General features: G+C 45.9%; 1 protein-coding gene across 16 annotated transcripts in view; it reads left to right on the plus strand.

The window, feature by feature from the left end:
• Positions 1–23,928, plus strand: part of Tenm4 (teneurin transmembrane protein 4) — a 766,582-nt gene that overhangs the window by 686,995 nt on the left and 55,659 nt on the right. For all 16 annotated transcript variants that reach the window (XM_042280283.2, XM_076547381.1, XM_076547377.1 and 13 more), the window contains 5 exons: positions 4,647–4,766; positions 11,932–12,193; positions 14,723–14,990; positions 17,286–17,429; positions 21,492–21,741. In XM_042280283.2, the coding sequence (XP_042136217.1) occupies positions 4,647–4,766; positions 11,932–12,193; positions 14,723–14,990; positions 17,286–17,429; positions 21,492–21,741 (1,044 nt within the window). The remainder of the gene's footprint in view (positions 1–4,646; positions 4,767–11,931; positions 12,194–14,722; positions 14,991–17,285; positions 17,430–21,491; positions 21,742–23,928) is intronic.

Consider the following 23,928-nt stretch of genomic DNA (forward strand, 5'->3'; position numbering starts at 1 on the left):
GCTACCAAGTGAGTTCCAGGAAAATTGCAAAGCTACACAGAGAAACCCTGTCTCGAAAAACCAATATATATATTCAGAAGTGAGAACTAAGCCAATCGAGTTAATATCTGGGTGACCTTGAGCCAATATATTCTCTCTGAGTTTCAAATTCTTGGTCATTATTCACTTAACAAACAGGAGGCTGCATCCCATGCTTGCCCTTCCTAGTGGAAGTGAGTCACAGTCCCAGACACGTGAGCCAGCTTTGTAAAGGTGAACGGTGTAATCGTGAGACAATCAGTGCCATGGAGAAATAATCATAAGTTCTAGAGGTGCTCAGAGGAAAGAGTATTAATTACACCAGGAAGAGTTGATGACAGCCTTACTGGAGTGCTGATAGTGTAATAGACCCTAAGGGTGACTAGAAAGTAATACCCCCAACCTCCATTGTCCCAAGAAAGTGACCAAGAGGAAAGAAAGAGACATTGTCCTAGCTTGCTTTCTATTTCTGTTTATAAAATGCCGTGACCAAAAAGCAACTTGGGGAGGAAAGGGTTGATTTGGTTTACATGCCCCGATCACAGTCTATCATGAAGGGTTTGAGGGCAGGAACTCAAGGCAGGAACCTGGAGGCAGGAGCTGATGCAGAGGCCATGGAAGGGTGCTGCTTGCTGGCTTGCCCTTCATGGCTTGCTCAGCCTGCCTTGTTATAGAGCCAAGGACCACCAGCCCAGGAGTGGTACTGCCTGCGGTGGTCTGGGCCCTCCCATATCAATCATTAGTCATGAAAATGCCCACACAGAATTGCCTATAGGCCAATCTGATGGAGACATGTTTTCAGTTGAGGTTCTGTCTTCCAAGAGAACCCCAGTTCATATATCCAATTGGAAAAACAAACGAACAAACAAACAATTAGCACAGGTTTGCCCTGAGCTAGCTAGGAAGCCTGGAGTAACAATGATTCTCACCTTCGGAGTAACAGTGATTCTCACCTTCGTCAGTGGTTTCTTGCAAGGTAGAGTTTTACAGTCCAAGAAGCAGCTGTTGTATCTTAGCCCCAGTCACAACACTAAGCCTGACCTTCAGTGTGAGGTCAATGTCCCAGGGGAATGCAAACACCAACCCATTTGAGCTCATAAGACCTGATTATCAGCCTGGTGATGGTGGCCCATGCCTTTGGGAGGCAGAGGCAAGTGGATCTCTGAGTTCATGACCAGTTCATGGCTGGTCTACAGAGTGAGTTCCAGGATAGCGAAGACTACACAGAGAAGCCCTGTCTTGAAAAACAAAACGAATCAAAAGCAAAAACAAACAAACAAACAAAAACAGACAAAAAGAACTGAAAGAACCAATTATTAAATGTTTAGGAATTTGGTAGGCTGGTTGCTAAACAGCCATTAATAAAGATTAAACTGTACTGTGTTAGAGTTGTGGCTAGTCTCCCAGAAGACCCAAGTTTGATTTCTAGGACCCACATGGTGGCTCACAACAGTCTATAACTCTAGTCCCAGGGGATCCTATGCCTTCTTCTGACCTCCACAGGCACCAGGCATGCATGTGGTGCACAGACATACACACACGTAAAATAAAATTTTCAATTTAAATTAAAAAACCTAAACTATATAAAATTGAATTATATTAAAGGGTTACAAATACTCAAAACTTATCACTTCCTAAGTTTTTTATTGTATTTTATAATTATTATTGCTTTTAAGCTTATTTGAGACTAATGTAACCCTGACACAGAAATATTACATAATAGTATATATACTACTGTGCATTTCTTCCCAACTCTGTATTCAGTGGCATCATGTCAGTAGCTTGAATTCAGCCGTGATGGGAGTATTTATACCACAGGAATGGGTAAATGCTACAAATTACAACTGCTCCAGTCCCTCCCCCTCTCCATTTCCTATTCTTTTTCCCTCGCACTCTCTAATCTAGCCTTAAACATTGACCAATACCCCACTGGTAGCATCCATTGAATAACTGCATGAAGGAAGCAATCATTGGGAAATCTAGCACTCACATCTTTTCAAACCTCCCTAGACAAAGCACATGGCACGAAACACATACAGAGGCCTCCACAAAGTGACTTCCCCATCTCCTTTGTTGCGGGGAAGTCTTAATGTTAAACAGGGTTTTCTTGACAACTGAAAACTGTGGTTAAACAGAAAAAGAATGGAAGTGTTTTCCTCTAGGACTGGGTTTCTGAGCCAAATGCCTGTCTTGCCATGAGGCCTCAGTGGCCTGGAGGGGCTTGGCGAGTCCACTTAATCTTCTCCAGAATCCAAAGCAGTCCGCAGGAGCCTGCACTGACATCACATCTGCTCTGGTTTGCTGGACAGAGACTAAACGATAGCCAAATGGTGCTGAGTTAACGTTTCCCAACGACCAGGAAATCCCCCAAAGAGCAATCAATCAGAGGATGCCGGTCCGCATGCGCATGGGGTGGGGGCAGCCAGGGCAGCCCCGTGAAGGAAACCACCCTCAGAGGGCTGCTTACCGTCCAGGCAGAATCCAAAGGTACTGTGCATGTCAGGAGGCTGGAGAGTAGCCAGGACCAGGCGCTGAGATCTGTTAGTAATTCACTAGAAGGACAAAGTTCCAGCAATACAAAATTCAATTGTCCTCCATTAAAGAAAGCCTCTCTCAGTACCAGCTGAATGCAATTGATGGAATAAATCCTTCCCATTAGTGGAAAGATAATTTCACATAAATACATGGAGAGACCTTCGGAACAGGACTGCAAGTCTCTGAGCCTTGCCTGCTTAACTGGTTTGCCATGTAATTGCATTTAGACCAAGGGCCTCCGAAGGAAACCACTGACTGAATTAGCACTAGCCAGATTGTGCAGAGTGAGGTGAGGTGAGGTGGGGGGGGGAGTGAAGCTTGTAGTGCATTGTGGGTAGTTGTTGTTGCCTTCAGAAAGGACAAGCTGACACTAGTGAGACCAGCTGCTTGCAAGCCTGGTGTTAATTGCTTTTCTCATCAAACAGAGAAAAGCTTATCACTTGAGGGAAGTAAGGATCTGGGTGCCTAATAATGATGGGATAGAGTTGGAGATTATTTTCCCCCCATAAATGCCCACAGGCCTTATCAGTAGCTCTTCCATAGGCCAGAAGAAAAAAAAAGGGGGGATTCCTGATGCAGGGGAATGGAGAGGCTGTGAGTAACAGCACCTGCATTTTTGCCTGAGACCTGTCACCAATGGCTGTGTGCATGGGGCCTGATGTCTCAGAGCAGTCACTGGAGAGTGAATTCACTCACACCGACACCCCACCCACTGCTCGTGGAAAACACACCCACAGACCTGGGCCTAGAAATGTAAGGCCCAGAGTCCAGCCACCTTCTGCTGCCACCTTCCTAGTGGCTCAGACAAATAACAAGGTAGCTCCTCCTAATTAAAATGAAAGGATCCTGCAACTTTCCGGATGGTTCCTTCAGAGGCCCCACCAAGTTTCCTTTGGAAGCACCCAGAGGAAGGAGGAATTCTGTCACCATTGCATCTAGGGCAGGTCTTCGTTTTGGTTTTCTCCTACTTTGAGGTCCTTGGAAAATGCCATCTATAAAATGATTCTATTTCGGAAATATGTGCAAACCGTCACTCTAGATGACGGCAAATAGTCCCGTTCACTTGCTCAATACCCGTTGTTTGTTTGTTTGTTTGTTTGTTTGTTTGTTACTCTGATTGAATACTTGCTGGTTATGGTCCAGGCACTGCACTATGGCGAAAGCCTTGCCATGCCCTCAGCCTGAGATACAGGTGGAGAAGAGAGGGATATGCAGTTTGGCAAGGTACCGAGGAATCTGTGTGAGGTTGTGAGGGAGTGAGGTATGAGTTCTGAACAGGAACATCAAGAAAGTTTTCGAGGAGCGATGTCCTTTGAAGTGGGTGTTGAGAGACAAGAATGTTGGGAGGCACATGCAGAAATGACATTTTAGGCAGATGGGAGAACATCACACACACACACACACACACACACACACACACACAGTCACCATACAACATTCTCCTGGCAAATGCAGGGAAAGCACGTGGTTTGCTGTCTAGAGTACAGGGAACAAGTAGGAGTGAGGGCTGGGAGTGGGGACGGGTTCCCAAGGAGACACCCCAAGGGGATGCGATCATCTATTCTTCTCTTTCTAATGCCGGGTGGAAGGAAGTACACCCCTCCATCCCGATCTCTTTTTGTGTCCTCACTTTCAGTAACATGATGGTGGTCATTGTCATTTACTCTGTACCAAGACAAAAAACCAGAGAGAAAAGAAACAAAGAAAGATGAGGCTCAAAGACCTGTCACATACCTGCACAAGTTCAGAGATGTAGCAAGTAGCGGAGCTGGGATTTGAACCCAGGGCACCTGACTCTATAGTCCCTTCGTAACTATACTGTGGTCTTCCCTGGGATCAGCTTTCTCTCCTTACATCAAATAATAGCCTTAGAAAAACAACGTTGGGGTGAGAAATGTGAAAACATTTCCCCAGAGTGATTATCTCAAGGACACGTTGATACCTTGAGAGGTGATAGATATTATCAGAAGTGAACACCTGGGGCTCCTGGATGTAAGGTGTGTCTAAATGACCAGCCTTCTGGCTATGACTTCTGGGGGTTCCCTGCTGACCATGAAAGGTACTTCATGCTGTTCCCGCTTCTCTTCCCACAGGCATGCATGTGTCATCCGTGGACAAGTGATGACGTCAGATGGGACCCCGCTGGTTGGTGTGAACATCAGCTTCATCAATAACCCACTCTTTGGGTACACAATCAGCAGGCAGGATGGCAGGTAGGAGACCTTCTGTGGGCCAGGGAGAGTTGGGGCCTGTGGTCTTGCAACACAGCTGCCTCTGGGTTGATCATGTGGACAGAGGGTCAGACTTGGATCCAGACAGCCTACATCCTAACACCCAGCTCTGTGACATTGTCTTCTGTGATCTGTGCCTGACTCTGACCTCTGTTGCTTGAGCTGTAGACTAAGCCCGACCTTCCCATGAGGCTCTCACGTAAACACAGGGCTGCTTAGCCTTATCATCTTTTCAGTGAGTCTTCACAGGCCTTTCAATTCCCCTGAGAACTATCAACAGTATGAAGTAGAGCTAGGGTTTTCTTGATGGCCCTGGATCTCCCCAAATGACTAGAGTAGGCTTGGGCAAAGAGTGCCTCCCCAACCCTCAGCCGCTTCATCATAGCATGACTGTAACCATGTCTGCCTCATAAACCGGTCGTGAGAATTAGGAGAATGGATAGGACAGTACAAGGGATGAGGAATCACCTAGCACATAGTACGTGTTTAATAAATCATGATTTCCTGCCACACACTAGGATTCACTTCCTAATGTGACACATAGTAAGCAAATAAATAGTGGATGTTGAAATTACAAATTATGATGAATTATTAAATAATGAGGAGCTAGTAGCACAAATATTTTAGAAAAAAGAAGGCGAGTGGACTATTTAGCCCGTCAATGGTGCTAAGTCCTCTATTTTTAATGAAATCAGGTGGTGTCAGTCCATCTGGCTGAGCGTGGGCCCATACGGTTGATTCTTCACTCTGAGTTAGAAATTATGCTCCAGCCTGATTGATTTTAGCACCTCTTTAATCCAATATCAGATGTGAGCATGTCCCAGCCGAGGTGATAATGAATCAGGACTCATCTGTTTGGAGACATGTGTGCCTCTTAGACAGCTTGGCAAGCTTGGTGTGGGGCGTCTTCCCTCCTCCGTGGCAGTGGGAAGGGCCCAGCTGGAAGAGGTCTGTGCCAGTCCCCAGGGAGTAAACTGGTCAGGCCAGGCCACTGCTCCCTGTCCTGCACATTTCTGCCCAGAAGCCCCTCAGCAGACCCACCAGGATAGGAAGGAGCGTCCCCTATTCACTATGTCTGTCTTCGGGTTTGGGATAGTACAGAAATGGCAGCTGTGGGTATCCTAGGGCATGGATATTCTTAGAGCGCTCCCACCCACAGGGGAACAGTCATCAAAAATGGAGCTTTTCCAGACTGCTCTTTTTGCCACCAAACTTACCACATGAAAGAGCAAACTGTCAGTAGGCACCTCTGGGCTTGCTTGGACTAGGTCCATGAAACATGCCATCATAATCCTGTATGTGGCGACCCCAGCAATCACCTATTCTTTAGCTCCCCAGGCTACGATTTCCCTGGTTGTGCTATGCTGGCCATATCTCCTGCTTCTCGGGGATATTAAGTACCCAAAGGGAGGTTTCCTGCATCAGTCTCCCACACTGTGACATGGTCAGAAGTGGTGCAACTTAGAATGTGCATTTCAAACCAGTTCTTACCCATCCACTGTGGGGCTAAAATGCTCTTTCCAACACTGTGTGTGAGCAGGGAGCATCTGGCCCACTCCCCTCCTCCTTTCCCTGACTCAGTTTCTCTTACCCTGATACATAGGAGAAGCCATGAGGATAAAGATAGTCAGGAGGTGAGAATGAGTGGAGATGCCCCGAAGGCCTAGGCTGCGTCTGAGTCGCCTGTGTCATCTTCGATCTCCAGGCAGCATCATGACACTCTCACCAGTTCCCCACCCACCTCACACACACACACACACACACACACACACACACACACGACTTCAAATTTTAACAGTAGTTCATACACAGAAAATAGTAACAGAAAAATTACCCAAAAAGATCATTTAAAAGATGGAAATTACAAGTCATGAAGAAAAACTAAGAGAATTCTTAACAGGGGGAGCAGGTCAGGCTCATTGACTTGAAACGTGGGGTTGTCTTGAATGTGATGCCCAGGGAACATGAGGGACCCTGGGCTTCCATCCATCACCCATCTAGCTAATTAGTAACCCTGCCAAGTGATTATGACGGTCAGCCTAATTTTACAGATAGAGAAACTGAGGCTTGGAAGAGTGGTATAACTCACCTGTAATATAAGCAGTGGTGCTTGGACCAGCGAGAGTGGGCTCCATTTGAGAACCAGGCCTCCCCTCTGGGCTCACATTCACATTCATATCCACAACAGGGTTTCCCTGCCAGATGAGCAGGCCCGGCCTCAGCCCATTGCACTCATCTCCCGGCATGGCCAGCTGCCCTGGCCTGCTCACAGCCTTGAAGAGAAATCTTTCCATGTTTGCCGTCCCCTCCCTCCCTACAGGCTGCCTCTCCTGAGCAAAGCCTGTGAGCTTGGCCAAGTTTCTGTTTGGTTGTCAGAAACATTCTGGCAAAGTGCAGACCCCGACCAGTTCTGTGACAAGAATGTCAGCCTGTCAATGTTTCCCCCAAAACTGTGGGCATTCTCCTGGACAGCCACAGCCTGGACTCCTAGACAACAACAGATACCCACCCTGGTGTTTCTCCATCATCACTTCCTGGAGGACGGTGGTGTCCCACTTCTAAAGGTTAGCGTAGAAAGGGCCCTGAGCAGCCAAGTATGTGGAAAGTTCCCGCGGAGAGGAGTGTGTCTTTGGAGTTTGAGGACCCACAACTGGGAGTGTCATCTCCCATGAGCAGCTGCCTCTGGGACAGATGGTTAAATGTCAGAAGGAAGGAAAGAGCAGCCGGAGCAGCGGTCACAGCCATGCAGAGTAGCATTTGTCAAGGCAATGATGACATCCTTCACCGAGGGGTCTCACCCGACGACAGAGGTGATCGGAGTTGACTGACTTGTGTCAGTAGCCAAAGTAAGCGGGGACTCAGAGCATTTGACAGTCAGTTTAGAAGCAGTGGTTGTTGCTCGAATTTCTAAAAGTCTTATAATGAAAAACCCGGAGCAAGATATTAGGGTAAATGCTGAAAGATCAGAGAGACAAGGAACAAGCCATCGCCACCACCTCTTACCTCGCCAACTCCTCAACCTGAAAAAGCCTCAGCCAATAGGCCTCTGGCCAAATGAGCTTCCTCAGCCAAAAAGCTCTAGTTCCTGTCTCCTCACGCCTTATATACCTTTCTCCACTCACCGTATCACTTCCTTTTTAGTGCTGGGATTAAAGGCATGTAACTTCCCAAGCAAAGGCATGAGATCTCAGGTGCTGGGATTAAAGTTGTGTACCACCACTGCCTGGCTCTGTTTCTCTCCTAGTCTGAGTCAGTCTCATGGAGTCCGGGGTGGTTTTAAACTCACAGAGATCCAGATGGATCTCTGCCTCCTGAGTGCTAGGATTAAAGGTGTGTGCTACCACTGCCTGGCTTCTCTGTTTAATCTAGTGGCTTGTTCTGTCCTATCATCTTCAGGCAAATTTTATTAGGGTACCCAGTATATCAACACAAGTGGCAGTGTCTCTCATGTATTCATTCTATAGCCTAAGGGCTAGACCTGTCCCTGGAAGGGCAGAGAAATTGATGGCTCAGGCACTGGAGCAATTACAGTGTACTGCAGTGTGGGCTCTTGGGAGTCTCCATGGTACAATAGACCCTAGCAGGGAGCTAGAATTCCGCTTGAGCAAGGCCTTGTAGAAAAAGGACTACTGGCTTTGCAAGTGTACCCTAGTTGGGTGTGATAGTACATACATGAAATCTCACATCTTTGAGGCTAGAACAGAAGAACTAAGTTGAAGACCAGCCTGGTCTACATAAAGAGACTCTGTCTCAAAAATAAAACCGTAAAGCTAAATGTACCTCCTGAGAAGACCTTGTCCAAGGAGATACTCCAGTAGAGGCTAACTGGCAGACAGAGCCACTGGTCTCAAATCATCAGAGCAGGTAAAAACAAGCCCAAGCCATAAGTACTAGGATGAGGGAGACCCAGATGTGCTACAGAAACTAAAGCCCTAATGGTCAGAATTACCCAAAGATGGGCCTGTCCTCCTGTGTCTGCAGCAAGCCAAGTATGAAATTAATGGCCCTTTGACGGGGACTCAGTAGAAGTGACCAGCCCATCACACCAGGGGAGACTTGGGTACACGATCCCTAACTCCCCTCCCAGGGGCTCAGCTATTCCGTGACTTCAAACTATCTTTTTAGGAAAATAACAAAACTCTAGGCCTGACTCCTGCACACCAAACACAGGGCCTGAGGTGACAGCCAAGCCTTGTTCTCGGCTCAGCAGACAATCCTACAGGATGTGCGCCACACCTTGATTTCTAGTCCCTGTGTGCACAGCCTGAGCTCCCCCGGCCTCTGAGCATGCGTCTGTAGAACAGAGGCTAGACCCCCCTCCCCAGAGAACTGGCAACTGACAAAAAACATTAAGGTATGCAAATGGGGACTCACACTCCTTGGACTTCCAAAACTGAAAGGTGTACATCCCCAGTTTATCAGGGCAAGCGCCTGGCAAGCTTTCTCTGCAGGTGGGAGGACTGAGACACCAGAACCCTACAACTACTAATATGTTCTGGCAGGGGTGAGGTGGGTCCTATCGGAGAGTAAGAGAGAGTAAGGAGGATTCCGCCTACATGCTCCCACACAAACCTGAAACAAGAGGTCCAGTGCAAAGCTGTCTGAGGCAGTGAAGGGCTGGAGAGCACAGAGCCATGAACAGAAGCTGAGCTCCTGGCTCGGGACACACAGTCACGGTGATTTCATCTCAGCCAGGCACTCAGGCTTCCATCTCCCCTGTTACTTACAAGACACCGTGGTTCTAATTGCACAGTCTCAAACTGCTCAGCCACTTAGGACTTGAGAACAATGCTTCTGTGCAAGCATGAGGATCTGAATTCAGATCTTCACCACCCCCATGAAAGCTGGGAGGAGAGACACGTGGGTCCCAGGGATGTACTTACCATCCAGCTCGTCCAGACAAAACTGTAAGATTTGGGTTCAGGAAGAGACTTGTCTCAGTGTCCAGGCATGGTGGTGCACACCTTTAATCCCAGCACATGGGAGGCAGAAGCAGGAGAATCTCTGAGTTCAAGGATAGCCTAGTCTACATAGTGTGCTCCAGGACAGCCAGGACCATAGACAGACTCTGCCTAAAAATTTTTTTAATTTTAAAAGAGAGATAGGGGAGAGAGAGATATATCAAATAACAAAAACAATAATAATAATGTACAGAAACAATTGAAGAAGACACTCATATCAGCTTGTTTTTTATGTTTGTTTGTTTATTGTTTTTTGTTTTCTTCAAATTAATAAAATAGAAACTTTATTAATATTTTTTCATATCCTTAAAATATGAAAAACAAAGCAAAAAGTTTAAAAAACAGTTTTACATATGTATGTGCTAACAATGGTTTAATACATGTGCAATTATATAAAATACGTTTTACAAAAGATTTATAGATTTTGCATACATAAAATTAATTAAATAATGCATGTATTTCTATGATCAAATGTTGCAATATGCACATACTGAGGAAAAAATACTTATTTCTGAGCAACAATGTTGTAATTCAAAATCAGAAAGAGTCCCATGATAATGCAGTGTTTAAATAACCCTAATTCTAACACGCTGAGACTGGATCTCCACTTCTATTTCTAATCAGGGCCTTCATCTTTCCAGTGAGATAATGTTAGATCTCACTGCCAAAAAGCTTAGTCCAGAAAAAAGCTTTAACAACCAAACTCCACTGGAATCAAAAACTTGAGATTGCATGCTCCTTCCTAATCATAACATGGCCAGCAGACCATAACTTTGCTTTGTTGAGAGGACAGTGAAGATATTTAAGTAGGTATCCATTGGTTCAAAACAAACTCAACCACATCTAACTAGTCTTTAACAAGTCAAGAATGTGTCTGAATATCAGGTTTTTCTTTACTTGCAATTCCAAATTTTTAAGTGAACTAGTATCAATGACTATGACTACTTCTGTTACGTTTATAACTGCATACACACAAATACACACACAAAAATTAAAGCCTCAAAACAAATTCAAGTGAGGGCTTGAACATGATCCATAGTATCAAACAATAACAATTGTGCTGATGTTGTCTAGAATACAGTGAAGTTTGCAGTTGCCCAAACTTTACATACATTTGCAAATGCATGTTTAATAGATTTTCAAAAATCTATTAAATGCTAATTGTTTATTTTAAAGATGAAAGCATAATCCTACATATAGAATTATACTTGATTAGTAACTCTAAAATATATAGGAAAAGGAAATTGTGTGGTTGTTTCCTTGAAAAGGATATGTGTTGTATTTCCTTCAAAGAGGATGCTCAAGACAGAAATGATTTTAACCAGCAGGTATACCTTCTCCTTTAAACATAAGTTATTGAACCCTTGATTACAATTCCAAAGTAAAACCAACAACAACAAAAAAAACCTCTAATTTTGTTTGATGTAAACAAAGTCCTTCAAAGGTTATGTTGCCCATACTGCCCTCAAGTCTTCATTTTCTGCCCTAAAATTTGATTTTTTTTCAGCAGGCTTAATAAATATTATATAAATTGGCTATGTTAACACTGAGCATATTTACAGATCATGCTCATTTCAAAATGCACATGGCTGTTAAAACGATTAAAAATTTAAATTTTTAATTTTTCATATCAGCTTGTGATCTCCATACATACACATACACAGGCAGACAGTACATGCACATACAGGCACACACATATGTACACATACACACAGCAAAATAATCCACATGAACCTTTGGGTTTTATAGATGAGAAAAACCAAAGCTCAGAGAGGCTGGCTGATTTACTCATGGCCACACTATGGTTACTTCATGGCAGTAAGGACTGGATTCAGGCTTCCCCATGCCGGGTAACACTTACTCAGTCTCATTCTGCTGGCTCCTTAGCGAGCTCTGGTTCTGACACAGCGACAGGACCAGGAGCAGAGGCTCACCAGCTGCCCTGGGTCCTGCTAAACAGCTCCCGTGCAGTGCTTAATTTGACAGCTGTAAACCCTCCCTGGCCAATCATTTTATAGCAACAACTAGTGGTTTCTGGAGTCATTGTCACTATTTGTGGCTGCAGTCCAGTCTCTGGATGTTAGAGTAGTTCTCAACCAAGGACTCAGCCCCTTCCTGTGGTTTTCTCACCTTTCAGTATCTCATTGTCCTCCTCCTCTTCTTCCTGCTGTCGTCCCCAACTGCAGCTTTGACCTGGTCACGAACGGCGGCATCTCCATCATCTTGAGATTCGAACGGGCACCCTTCATCACACAAGAGCATACCCTGTGGCTACCCTGGGACCGCTTCTTTGTCATGGAAACCATCATCATGAGACATGAGGAGAATGAGATTCCTAGCTGTGACCTGAGCAACTTTGCCCGCCCCAACCCTGTGGTGTCTCCATCCCCGCTGACATCCTTCGCTAGTTCCTGTGCTGAGAAAGGCCCCATTGTCCCAGAAATCCAGGTACTCAGACTTCTTGATGACATCAGACCATCTTTTATTTTATTTGGGGACAGGGGAGAATCTCAGAGACAGTGGAAATCAATAAAGCACCCATATAGGCCTGGGTGAGACCCCCAGGGCCAAACCCTATAGTAGAGATGGCATCAGGATATGAGGGCCATCTTACATGCTAAAGACTGGTGCGGGCCCACAATCTGCCTGGCACACTAGGGCTTACAATAAACCCCTTGGTTCTTTCCATTCTGCCATCCTCTTCACTCTACTTTGCTCCTCCTCTGCTTTCAGAGTCTTACCTCTCTTGGTCTTTCTGCTAAAAGTACTTACAATAATAGTTTCTATGAATAGGAATAAGCAATGGGATCCCAACTAGTAAGAATTTTAATAAAGAGTAAATAAGAAAAATGTAACGTGAGGTACTTAGCACAATGTCTGACACCTACTAAGTGCTCGATAAATTTTAGCTATTATCATTACTAAGATTATTTAGCACATGCTGCCTTCGTGCCAATTAAGGGTTGCTTTGGATCAAATCTACACATGCAAATGTTTTACTTAATTATCATTAAAGGGAAGTAATTGAGAAAAATATATTTTAATCTGATGAAAATGAAGATAGATTCTTCACCGAGCAAAGCCATACTGAGTTGGATCTCCTCCATCATCCCCAGTCTGCTGTCTTTAGGCAGAAAAGAAGCCCCAAGGATAGGGAAGTGGCAGTGCAGAAGCCTGGAGAGGCCCGGGTCACCTGCCTGCCTAATGAGACCTCCAGCAACGTGCATGTTAATGGATTGCCCTGGTGCTGGCAGAGCAGAGCGTTTATACATTTATGTGTGTGTATTTCATGCCCGGATGAGCAAGCACATCTCACCGAGTGTGCCCTGTTGAGCAGTTTCCGATGCCAGTCCCCAGGAAGGAAACACGGCCGTTTCTGAATTCTCATTGTGCTCGCTTCTCAGAGATTCAGCGCCTGTCTCCCGTCTCAATGGCCGGGCTGACCTTTTGTATGAAATGCTTGTCAGCAGAGACAGAACTTGCTGGAGAGAAGTAATTTGTTACTCAGCCCTGGCTCAGCTCCAGCCAGACATCTTTTCCCAGGAGCAGGGACTGTGGAACAAATGAGGTTCAAGGTCACACCCTCTTTACAGTGCTCTCTGAGCTGGGTGCCTACAGGTTCAGCTGGGGCACAAACCTTGCTTATTGTTAGTCTCAAAAAAACACACACACAAAAAACGAACTCTTCGTTTTCCCAGTCCCATTGCTGGTTAATCTTTGCAAGTGCTGGGATGTGGAAACTGTGATGGGTGCATTAAGGAAGGGAAATATTTATGAGAGCATCAGGCCGGCACTCAAGTGCTGCCTGTGGGTCCCCCCACCCCCACCCCCGTGTATAGCCTGCTTTGCCTGGAACTATAAACTGTGGCCTGAGAAGACAACAGTGGGTTGTCCCTACCAATCCATAGCATTTCCTGTATTCAAGAAAGAAGCATAGACAAAAAGTCTACACCCTTCCACGGAATAAACAGAATGAAACAGCTCAGTTCCTCTGTCAACATAGGATAAAAATAGCCATCGTCCCTTGAATGGACATGTTAGGCTCAATTGATTCAATGTTCCTTTCTTGAGAAAGAGCCCAGAGCACCACGCTGATGACAGTCCCCTGCGTTTGCCTTATGGGTGATCATCTGGAATTCGCTGACTGTTTCCATCTTCAGACTGAGCCTGCTGCCTTCCCTGCTCTGCTCATCTGGAAGGCACTGGAGTTGGGAGCCAGTGTGCCCTGCAGACTCCATGTAGCCAACCGGAGCTCTCTAGAGATGAACTGGGACGTTGGAACAGGTTCTTGCCAGGCTCTCAAGCGCTGCCTGATGATGGGTTTGTTCAGCCCTGTGGTCTCTGTTGACCTTCCCGGAAAGGACACATGGAAACTACATCTCACTTTAAGAAAGCTTTGGATAGAAACCATCCACCAGGCTCAGGCTGCGGTTGACCTTAGTGTCTCTTCATGGCACCCCTGCTGTCTGTACCACAGGTACCAGCCGTACCACTGTCCTGCCTCATGACAGGGATGGGCCTGGCACTTCGAGTATGTGGCCTTACTGGTGCTGATTCAGTAAGGAAGTGAAGATTCCCAGATGCTTGTGTTTTCCTGACTGAAATAGCTAATGAGTCAGAGGCGTGCACTGTTCAGTATCCCATGTGCATTATTGTATGTGTCCTCTCAGGGCTGTGATAAAATACCTTCATCCACAGGGGAGGGGCCCCCGAGCATCATGGAGGTGAGTTTGTTAATGTAGGTACACTGTGTAGGAACCGGCCCTGGAGACCAGGGCTATTCCTCCTTCCTCATCCCTTTCCTCTTTCCTCACCTCTCCCTACCTTCTTCTTCCTGCTGTTCTTCCTTCTCCTTTTCACCTCCTTCCCTTCCGCTTCCTCCTGTGCTCCCTGAACACCTGAAGTCCACAAAGTCTTCAATGTCACTTCCGCCGTGACCTCCAGTAACATCCCTGCCGTGATCTGTCTGTGCTGCAGGCCCTGCAAGAGGAAATCACCATTGCTGGCTGCAAGATGAGGCTGAGCTATCTGAGCAGCCGCACCCCTGGCTACAAGTCTGTCCTGAGGATCAGCCTCACACACCCCACCATCCCCTTCAACCTCATGAAGGTCCACCTCATGGTGGCAGTCGAGGGTCGCCTCTTCCGGAAGTGGTTTGCTGCAGCCCCTGACCTGTCCTATTACTTCATCTGGGACAAGACGGATGTCTACAACCAGAAGGTGTTTGGACTCTCGGAAGCCTTCGGTAAGCCTCCCCTACCTGTCTGTGACACAGGCTCCACACACGGGCAGAACCAGAAGCAGCTTCCTTCATGGCTATTCCTTCCTTCCTTCCTTCCTTCCTTCCTTCCTTCCTTCCTTCCTTCCTTCCTTCCTTCCTTCCTTCCTTCCTTCCTTCCTCTTTTCAGGTCAAAACCACCTGGGGCTGACTGGGGCTGCAAGACCTCAGTGGCCATCCACAGCCGAGAAGGATGCATTGCAAAGCCTGAGCATGAAAAGTGGTTACAGGATAAGAACAGACCTCAGAAAGTACTACGGTGGTGTGTGATGGGCTAAAATACACTGTGTGCCAGAGAAGTAGAATATGCATGTGTTATCTGGCCACCCCACAGCCATCCTGCCGAAATCTAAAATTAAAATAAAGGAGCTAAGGTTGGGCTGATTCCATGTTTTCAGTTATAAGAGCTAAAGTCAAAACTTTGTTTCTGGCCTCCTATTTGTTTTGACTTGTTGAGACAGAGCCTCCCTCTGTGACCCAGAGTAACCTCAGATTTCCTGTGTGGCACAGACTGGCCTTGAACTCGCAAACTTCCGGAGTCAGCATAACCTAGTGCTGGGATTGTAGGTGTGCGACACCATGCCCAGGTGACCTCACGGTTTTATTCCCCATCAGAGAAGTTGCCTCTGTTACAGTTTCCACTATCTTCTTTAGGAATGAAGCCAAAGTTGGCCTCCTCACCAGGATCTCGGGCTTTGCAGGATGACTGTCCTTCCAACTTCTGCATTAGAGCAGGGTCCCAGGAGCTTCAGAGATGGGCAGTCAGTAGTCACAACACCTAACAAGATGACTGAGGAGCAACAGCCCAGCAAATTCCTTCATCTTGAACCCCATTCTCTTTCAATTGTCTTCACCTAGCAAAACCAGATAGGAACCGCGAAGTAAAGTTGTACTTGGGAAAGGAAGAGAGAAGGGCTGGGAAGGAGTGGTGGGAGGCAGGAAGAGAATGAGAGGCTCTCTTGAACGCTTGCTCCATGGTTGTGCTGGCATACATGTTAGCATCACAATGAATCCTCACAGCCACATCCTTTTGAGGATGCTAAGGTGACATCCCAAGGAAGCACAGATAGATGGAAGAAAGTTAGATTCATCCAGCCCTTCATTGGGATTTGCATCTCTACCCTGTGATGCAGGGGCTCTCTGGAAGCAGAAAGGCCATATCTCACCAATCACAGTCCCTTCTATCATCTATAAAAATAAAGCCAAGGCCCTAAATCCTCCTCCAGTGAAATGAGTATGTTTAGTTCCCACTAAGCAGTTTCAAAGGGTCCATTGCCATGAGATTCCAGTCCCGGGGCTCATTTGCTGAGATCATCGGGGCCAGAGACGTGGCGACATCTTCAAGCCCACTCTCCTTTTGCTGTAGATAGGTAGCCATCTTTCAAGGCATCTGTGAACAACCTTCAGAGGCTGACCAGCTATTCATTCTTGTCTCTTCCACATGGTCAGATGTTGTCTGCTCGTAAGCAGTGCCCTCTCAGAGGAGCTACTCAGAAGAGATGGCCTGCCTGTCTCAGCTGATGTTTTCCCAAGGCCACTGCCTAGGCTGCCACAGAAGCCAAGCTTAGGGAATTAGGAAATTTTAAAATCACAGATGACGAAAAACAATCAGCCTTCTCAACTGAGTGCTTTTCTTTAAGCATTTCTATGACATCAGCTGGTCTTCATGACTATGATGTCCAGGGGCTGAGTAATATACCTGGATTGGACATGATTAAATTCTCACCTGATTAAACATTGTGTCACCTCCAATTACCTACTGCCACAAATGAGGTTACAGTGGTGAGCTAATGGGGGTACTTTCCTTATTAAAGATTATTTCCGGGCTGGGGAGATGGTACCAACAGGAAAAACACTTGCAATGCAAGTGTAATAACTAGATTTTGGATCCTCAAAATGCATGTCAAAGCCAAGTGGTCTCCACACACACCCACATATACATGCTCTCACACACATATGAATAGCACCACAACATATACAAAACATTTTAAAGGATTATTTCAACAGAATCAATTCACTTGGGTCCTTTGAAGGTGTGTGGTACATTTAACTTTTCCTAATAATATGCAGGTGTTGTTGTTTTTTTTTAAATAGTTTTTAAGGCCCAGCATCACTGTGCTAGTATTTCACATGGTTCTAGTGCCCAAGTAAAAGCATGATCTTTTTGTTTTCTATACAAGATCATCAGAGGCTTGCCTATCGGGCTAAGGGTCAGGTCAGAGGCTTTGTTCACCTGTGTGCTTTGCTCTTGTGTCCCTATAGTTTCCGTGGGTTATGAATACGAATCCTGCCCAGATCTGATCCTGTGGGAGAAAAGGACAGCAGTGTTGCAGGGCTATGAAATCGATGCCTCCAAGCTTGGGGGCTGGAGCCTGGATAAGCACCATGCCTTGAACATCCAGAGTGGTGAGTGGAACCATGGACGTCCTTGAGCTAGGCTAAGGTGCCGCCTTCTCTGCTATCCCACGTATCCTCAAAAAAAAATGTATGCAGTGAATAGCATGGGCCCCAAGAGAGGCTTGGGAGAAGCACTTCATTCATTGTCATCAAAGCAGCAATGGAGAGAGGAGCCCTGAACAGCATCCCAGAAGATCTAGGATTAGTTAGCCTGGGATATCAAGTAGATCCTCTAGGGCAGAGCATGAGTTCCGAAGCAGAGGACTTGAAGAAAACTCCATTGTAATTGGAGCTGAGAGTGAGATCAAAGGAAGAACTTCCAAAGCTCAGGCATAATCAGCTGGAACCCAGGGTACTTAGGACTTCAGGCTTGATCTACAGTAGATGTCAATCATATGTACTTCAGGAAACTCAGTCTCGCCATGCTCCTCTGCTTTGGGACAGGAGCCATAGTAACGATGTTGCTCATCTCCTGCCTAGTCTAAAAGTGGAAGGAATGCTTGTCAATCCCACGCCAGGTTTAAGGTAGAGAAGTGGAAAAAACGAAATCAAAATGTATAATGAAGGACTTTCCATCCCTGTGAGTCTTTAAAGTAAGAGCAAAGGAAAGGGACTCCACACAGAATGAAGTTAGAAAATGAAAATCCTGGAGCTGTGTTGTGTGCTGGTGGAGAAACGGGTAAATAGAGCCATAGGGCAGAGCTGGGAGTTCAGAACTGACCCGGGATCAGCAGCTCGAACCAGTGATGAACAGGATGGTTTCAGAGGAGAAGCACAAATGGCCAGAAAATATGAGAAAGAATTGTTTAATATCTTTGGTCATCAAGACATGAAAGTCCATCTCGCCCCAGTCAGAGTGGCCAACATCAAGAAGATCATGGGGGGGGGAGCGTAGTATGAGGGGAATATACTCAACATACAGTACACACTTGTATTTAAAAAAACCTAAAATGAAGAAAAGAAAGTAACAATAGTAGCGAGAATACAGGAAAGGAAACCCTTATACACTGCTGACAGAAATGTAAGTCATTGTTACCACTATGGAAATAAGTATGGAAGGTTCTCAAAGAACTAAAAACAGAACAACCAAATGAATAGATACTCCAAAGAATGTAATTCACCATACCACAGAGATACCTAAGCATCACGTTTACTGCTACACTGTTCACAATAGTCAAATTATGGAACCAGCCTAGTAGTCCATCAAAAAATTAATAGATAAAGAAAACGTGTTTTATATAATGGAGTCTTACTTGCCATAACAAAGAACAAAATGACATTATTTGCAGGGAAGTGGACAGGAGTGGAGGTAAGAGCGTTAAATAAAATAAGCTAGATTCAAACACCTTGCTATTCTCATGTGAAGAATCAAGTTTTTTCTCTTAAAATATGTAGAAGTAAAAAGGTATCTGTCTAGGAACAAAGTGAAGATCAAGGCTAGCAGGAAAAAGAGAAGGCAATGGAGAAGCTGAATGGGATTAAAGTACATTGTATGTGTATGAAAATGGAACAACAACAACAAAAAAAAAAAACCCTAGGTTTGGTTCTCAGTATCCAAAATTCCAAAGTAACAGAACTTCAATCAAGCTCAACTTGGTTTCTCACTCACTCACCTGCAAACCCCTAGAGGCAGATTATCCTGTACTGCAGGCTCAGAAGCCCAGACTCCTCTGTTCTTGTTTATACTGGCCTTTATTTACCCCCAAGGTCACAGTCCAAAGTGACTACTGGAGCTCAAGCCTGCACATCCACACTTCCATCAGCAAGGAGAAAAAGGACCATGAGCCAGGCCCTTTCATTCTGAGGATGCTGCCCAGCAGATGCCAACAGCATAGACACTTACGTGCCACTGGCCAAGACTCAGTCACAGATGAGGCTGCCTCAGGGCTGGGGTCATAATTGCTCCAGGGACACATATGCCCAGTTAGATGTCAAGAGTTACATTAGCAATGGAAGAAAGAAAGGATGGATGGGTGTCTTAGTTAGGGTTTTATTGCTGTGAAGAGACATCATGATCATGGCAACTCTTACAAAGGAAAACATTTAATTGGGGTGGCTTACAGGTTCAGAAATTTAGTCTGTTGTCATCATGGCAAGAAACATGGTGGCATGCAGGCAGACATGGTGTTGGAAAAAGAGTTGAGAGTTCTACATCTTGATCCACAGGCAGCAGAAGGAGACTATGTGCCACACTGGGCAGAGCTTGAGCATACGAGACTTCAACCCCCCCAAACACACAGTGGCATACTTCCTCCAACGAGGCCACACCTCTTAATAGTGCTACTCCCTATAGGCTAAGCATTCAAACTCATGAGTTTATGGAGACCAAACCTATTCAAACCACCACAATGGGCCATCAGTGGCTAATTGGGCAGGTCTGCCATTATACCGTGTGTACAAATAGAAACTTCATATTCTATAGAGAAATCGTCACATATTTGGATAACAGGCTTCAGAATTAATACTGAAGAAAATGCTTCAGTGTATATAGAAAAACTATGCTACACTCCCACTCCACATTCTATACAAAATAAATTTAAATATTTTTAAACATCCAAATGTGAAAATACTTTAAAATTAATAGAAGAAAATATAAGCCCCTTTTAAATCTTAAGAAAGGATTTCCTAAAAACCTAAAAAGGCACAAACTTGGACCTGGAAAAACAACTGATTAGACTATATAAAATTTAAATCCACTGTTAGAGGTTCTTGTGACCTTTGGGGTCCCGGCCCCACTCAGGCATCATGGAAATAGGTGTGGCATGAGGCAGGGTCCAACCTGCAGGCTATGGCAATGCTCAGATAAAAAAGGATGGCTAAGAATGAAGAAACAGTGGAGATTCGTGAGAAGGAAAATGAGTCAGTCCCTTCATTTGGTTGATGGGAAACTGAGGCTCAGGGCAGGATGAGTAGTGAAGACACTGGTGATCTCTACAAGATGTAGGGTCAGCCTGTCAACTGTACAGCCAGGCAACAACCTAGGTCCATGTTGGTGAGCAGTGACTGGGTTTCTCTCTGTTATTTCTATAAACATTAATTGGTATCTACTCTGTAGCCAATTCTATGCTAGACATTGGGGATACAGAAATGAAAAAGACATAATCTCTACACTTGAAATGGGATTTGTGGAAAAAGAGAAAATCAAGCATGTGTATCTAAGAAGCTGCGGTACACAGATTCAGACAGAGCCTAGGAGAGATGCAAGGCCTAAATGGTCAAGAGCTGCACCCTGGGACTGAAGATACAGTCAATACAATGTTGGTCTTGCAAGCACAAGGATCTGAGTTCTATCCCCAGAACCCAAGTAAAAGATGTTAGAAGAAGGCTGGGAACTGGAAAGATGGCTCAGCCATTCGGAGAACATGCTCTTGTAGAGGACCTGGGTTCAATTCCCGACACCCACATGATGGCTCACAGCCATCTGTAACTTCAGTTCCACGGAATCCAATGCCCTCTTCTGGCTTCTGCAGGTACCAGGCACATATGTGGTACACATACATACGTGTAGGCAAAACACTCATACACATAAAGTGTATCTTTTAAAATGTCAGACATGATAGAATATGCTTGCCATGCAAATGCTAGAGAGGAAGAGATGGGGATCACTGACCTGCCTAGCCTACTTAGCAAGTTCCGGGACATGAGAGGCCCTGCACCAAAATTACCAGGAGGGTAGCACCTGAGGAGGGGTGGTACAAGTTGTCCTGTGGCCTCCAAGAGCACCTACATACACCTGCACACATATACACACGTACCCGTGCACACACACAGAGAGGGAGAGAGAGATCCTGGGCCTGCCCACTTCTTGTCTGTGGGCCTTGCCTAAATTACTGGTTTATTTTGTCTGTCACAGCAGTAATAGTGCAGCCGCATAGGCCTAGGGTGAGAATTCAGTCGGTAAATGGTAAAGTCTTTCAGGTACCCTTGGGTCTCACTAGGATAAGACAAGCCTGGAAGGATTTGGCCAAGGCCTCATATACTTTGCAAAATCACGATGACATTGACCAAGGAAAGGAAGAGGGACCCAGCCTCCATTCTCCCAATGATGCTAATGTCCTCTCCTTGTCCCAGGCATCCTGCACAAAGGGAATGGAGAGAACCAGTTCGTGTCTCAGCAGCCACCAGTCATCGGCAGCATCATGGGCAATGGACGCAGGCGGAGCATCTCCTGCCCCAGCTGCAATGGTCTTGCTGATGGCAACAAGCTCCTGGCCCCCGTGGCCCTCACCTGTGGCTCTGATGGGAGTCTCTATGTAGGAGACTTCAATTACATCCGCAGGATCTTCCCCTCTGGAAATGTTACCAACATCCTGGAGATGAGGTATGTAAGGGGGTGCCTTCCCCATGATTCCTGGCAATGTCCCTTGCCATCAAGAGGCCCAGCAGCCTTACCCATGGGGACCAGAGAAGTAGGACAGGACAGAGTCACACCTGCCAGACTATGCTGCCTCCCCCGTGCTTTGAGATGAAGACACAGGGAGTTGTCCTTCACATCCAGATGATGTGGAAGACTGCTGACAGCTGAAAATTGGTCCCCCTGGAGCCACTGTACCTTCTTTCTGCACTTAACTGATAGAACTGGTTATAAGAGTCTTCTTGTAAGAACGAAGGATGCATGGCAAGCAAATGTCACATTTGGCCCTGTTCCTTAATGTTCCTCAGAAGCAGTTACCTCTGTCTGGCCAGGGTTGAGGTGAAGTGAGGCCTGAGGCTGATGTAGGCTGTGCCTCTCTGCTCTTTGGGTGCAGTAGAGCCCCCCAGGGAGAGACTCTCAGTCCTGACCATGAGTGATGGAACACTGCATCCCTCCATCCAGCTGGAGAACAGCTTGACTGTGCATTTCTCCCATGGCCCTATGATGTCTTTCTGTCGGCTTAGCGGCTGCACATGAATCTCCTGATATTTTAATTATCATCTATGGCCCCACTGCCCCCTGCAGTCGGCACCCTACCAGCCACTCAGGCCATGGCCCCAGCTTGGCAGTGGCAGAGATACATAGGGTTGAACTAAGTCTCTATCGTTCCATTTGCCAACAAAGACTTAGAAGTCAGATATGGGGGATGAAAACCTGCTAGATCAGAGAGGACAAGAAGCAACCAGCTGACCTTCCTTTTTGGCCAGAGACCCAACAAGAGACAAGTCTCTCCACTCATCGCAAACCAAAAAGAAGCCAAAACTCCAAGTCCCCACCCTACTCTTTCCGATATGTGTCTCTCTATCCATACTCCTGGTTCCTCCAGACTCTCTATGGCTAACTCCGGTCAACTAGTTGCTGGCTCTGTCCCTGAATCAAGGTTGATTTTTTTATTTAATAATGCAAATGCAAACTCAGGGTTCACATTGTGATCTAATATCCTATGACATCCATAAGCCAGGTCTCTCTATAGAACCAAAGCCCTCCTACAGGGTGGGCTCTACGGTTAGAGAGAAGCTGCACTTCAGAGACGGGGGAGCCCCACCCTCAATTTCAGGAAGATTTTTTTACAGCTATCTTGAAGCAAAAACCCACCTGTATCCTGGTTTGGAAGCACATGAGCAAGGCATGACTTGAGAGGGAAGGGCATCCTCCCAAGGGTGTGGAAGGACAGTTCTGTTCCTACTGTCCGCCAGTGTGACACTTCTGTTAAGTAGTAACATTATCAACCTTCAGTAAATAAGGGAAAGCAAGCTCAGGGAATTGAAAGGATGTGCCCAGAGTCAAACATCTAGAATGGTAAACCCAAACCTAGAAGACCGTTTACACAGCTCTGCCCCGCCAAAGAGTAGACACCAGAAAAATGAGATTTGTTCCATCCCATAAAGTTATTCCCTACTGAATGAATATCATTCTACAGCTCACATGGAAACGGAGGCCTCCCATTTCATATCCTCCAAATAAGATATCCTATTTTCCTCCCTCCCTTCTACCACTGTTGAAGATCAAGCAAGTCTTCAACAGGGTCAAGAAGAATAAATGAAATTAGGAAAGGAAACTCAGTATATTGTCATCTTAGCATCCTCCTCCAGTCTTTTCCTGCTGGGCCTTTTTCTCTGTGTCACACCCTTCCTAATCATACTCCTTCTCCAATCCCATGCCATATTTTGAGTAGGCTCTTTGTAGGCTCCCCATGTTCTGAAAACTTTCGTAGGAAAGCAGGCCTACAGAGACCAGGAGTAGCAAGCCTGTGTATCTCTGGGTGCATGTCTGTCCAGGGAAGAGAATCAACTGCCCCAATCTCTTCCGAGGCCCTGCTAAAGCAGCACACTGTATCAGGCCTTTCCTCTTCCCAAAGTCAGCAGTATGGTGCAGGTGGAGCCGGGCCGCTTCCGTCATGGGTAGCTGTTTGTAAGTGAACTCACTGACAAGGGGTATCCAATATAAAATGGATCCGTGTCATGGCTGCTAGGTCTTTATTTATTACAGTGTTGTACAGTACCGTTGCTGTCAAGTTTTCAGCTGCTAATAATGCATCTAACCCTGCTGCTAACACCTCGTTCTTTCTTCTATTCCCTGCTCTCCTGTCTTCTG

The sequence above is a fragment of the Peromyscus maniculatus genome, chromosome 1, assembly GCF_049852395.1.
Source record: "Peromyscus maniculatus bairdii isolate BWxNUB_F1_BW_parent chromosome 1, HU_Pman_BW_mat_3.1, whole genome shotgun sequence".
In the NCBI taxonomy this organism is placed as follows: domain Eukaryota; kingdom Metazoa; phylum Chordata; class Mammalia; order Rodentia; family Cricetidae; genus Peromyscus; species Peromyscus maniculatus.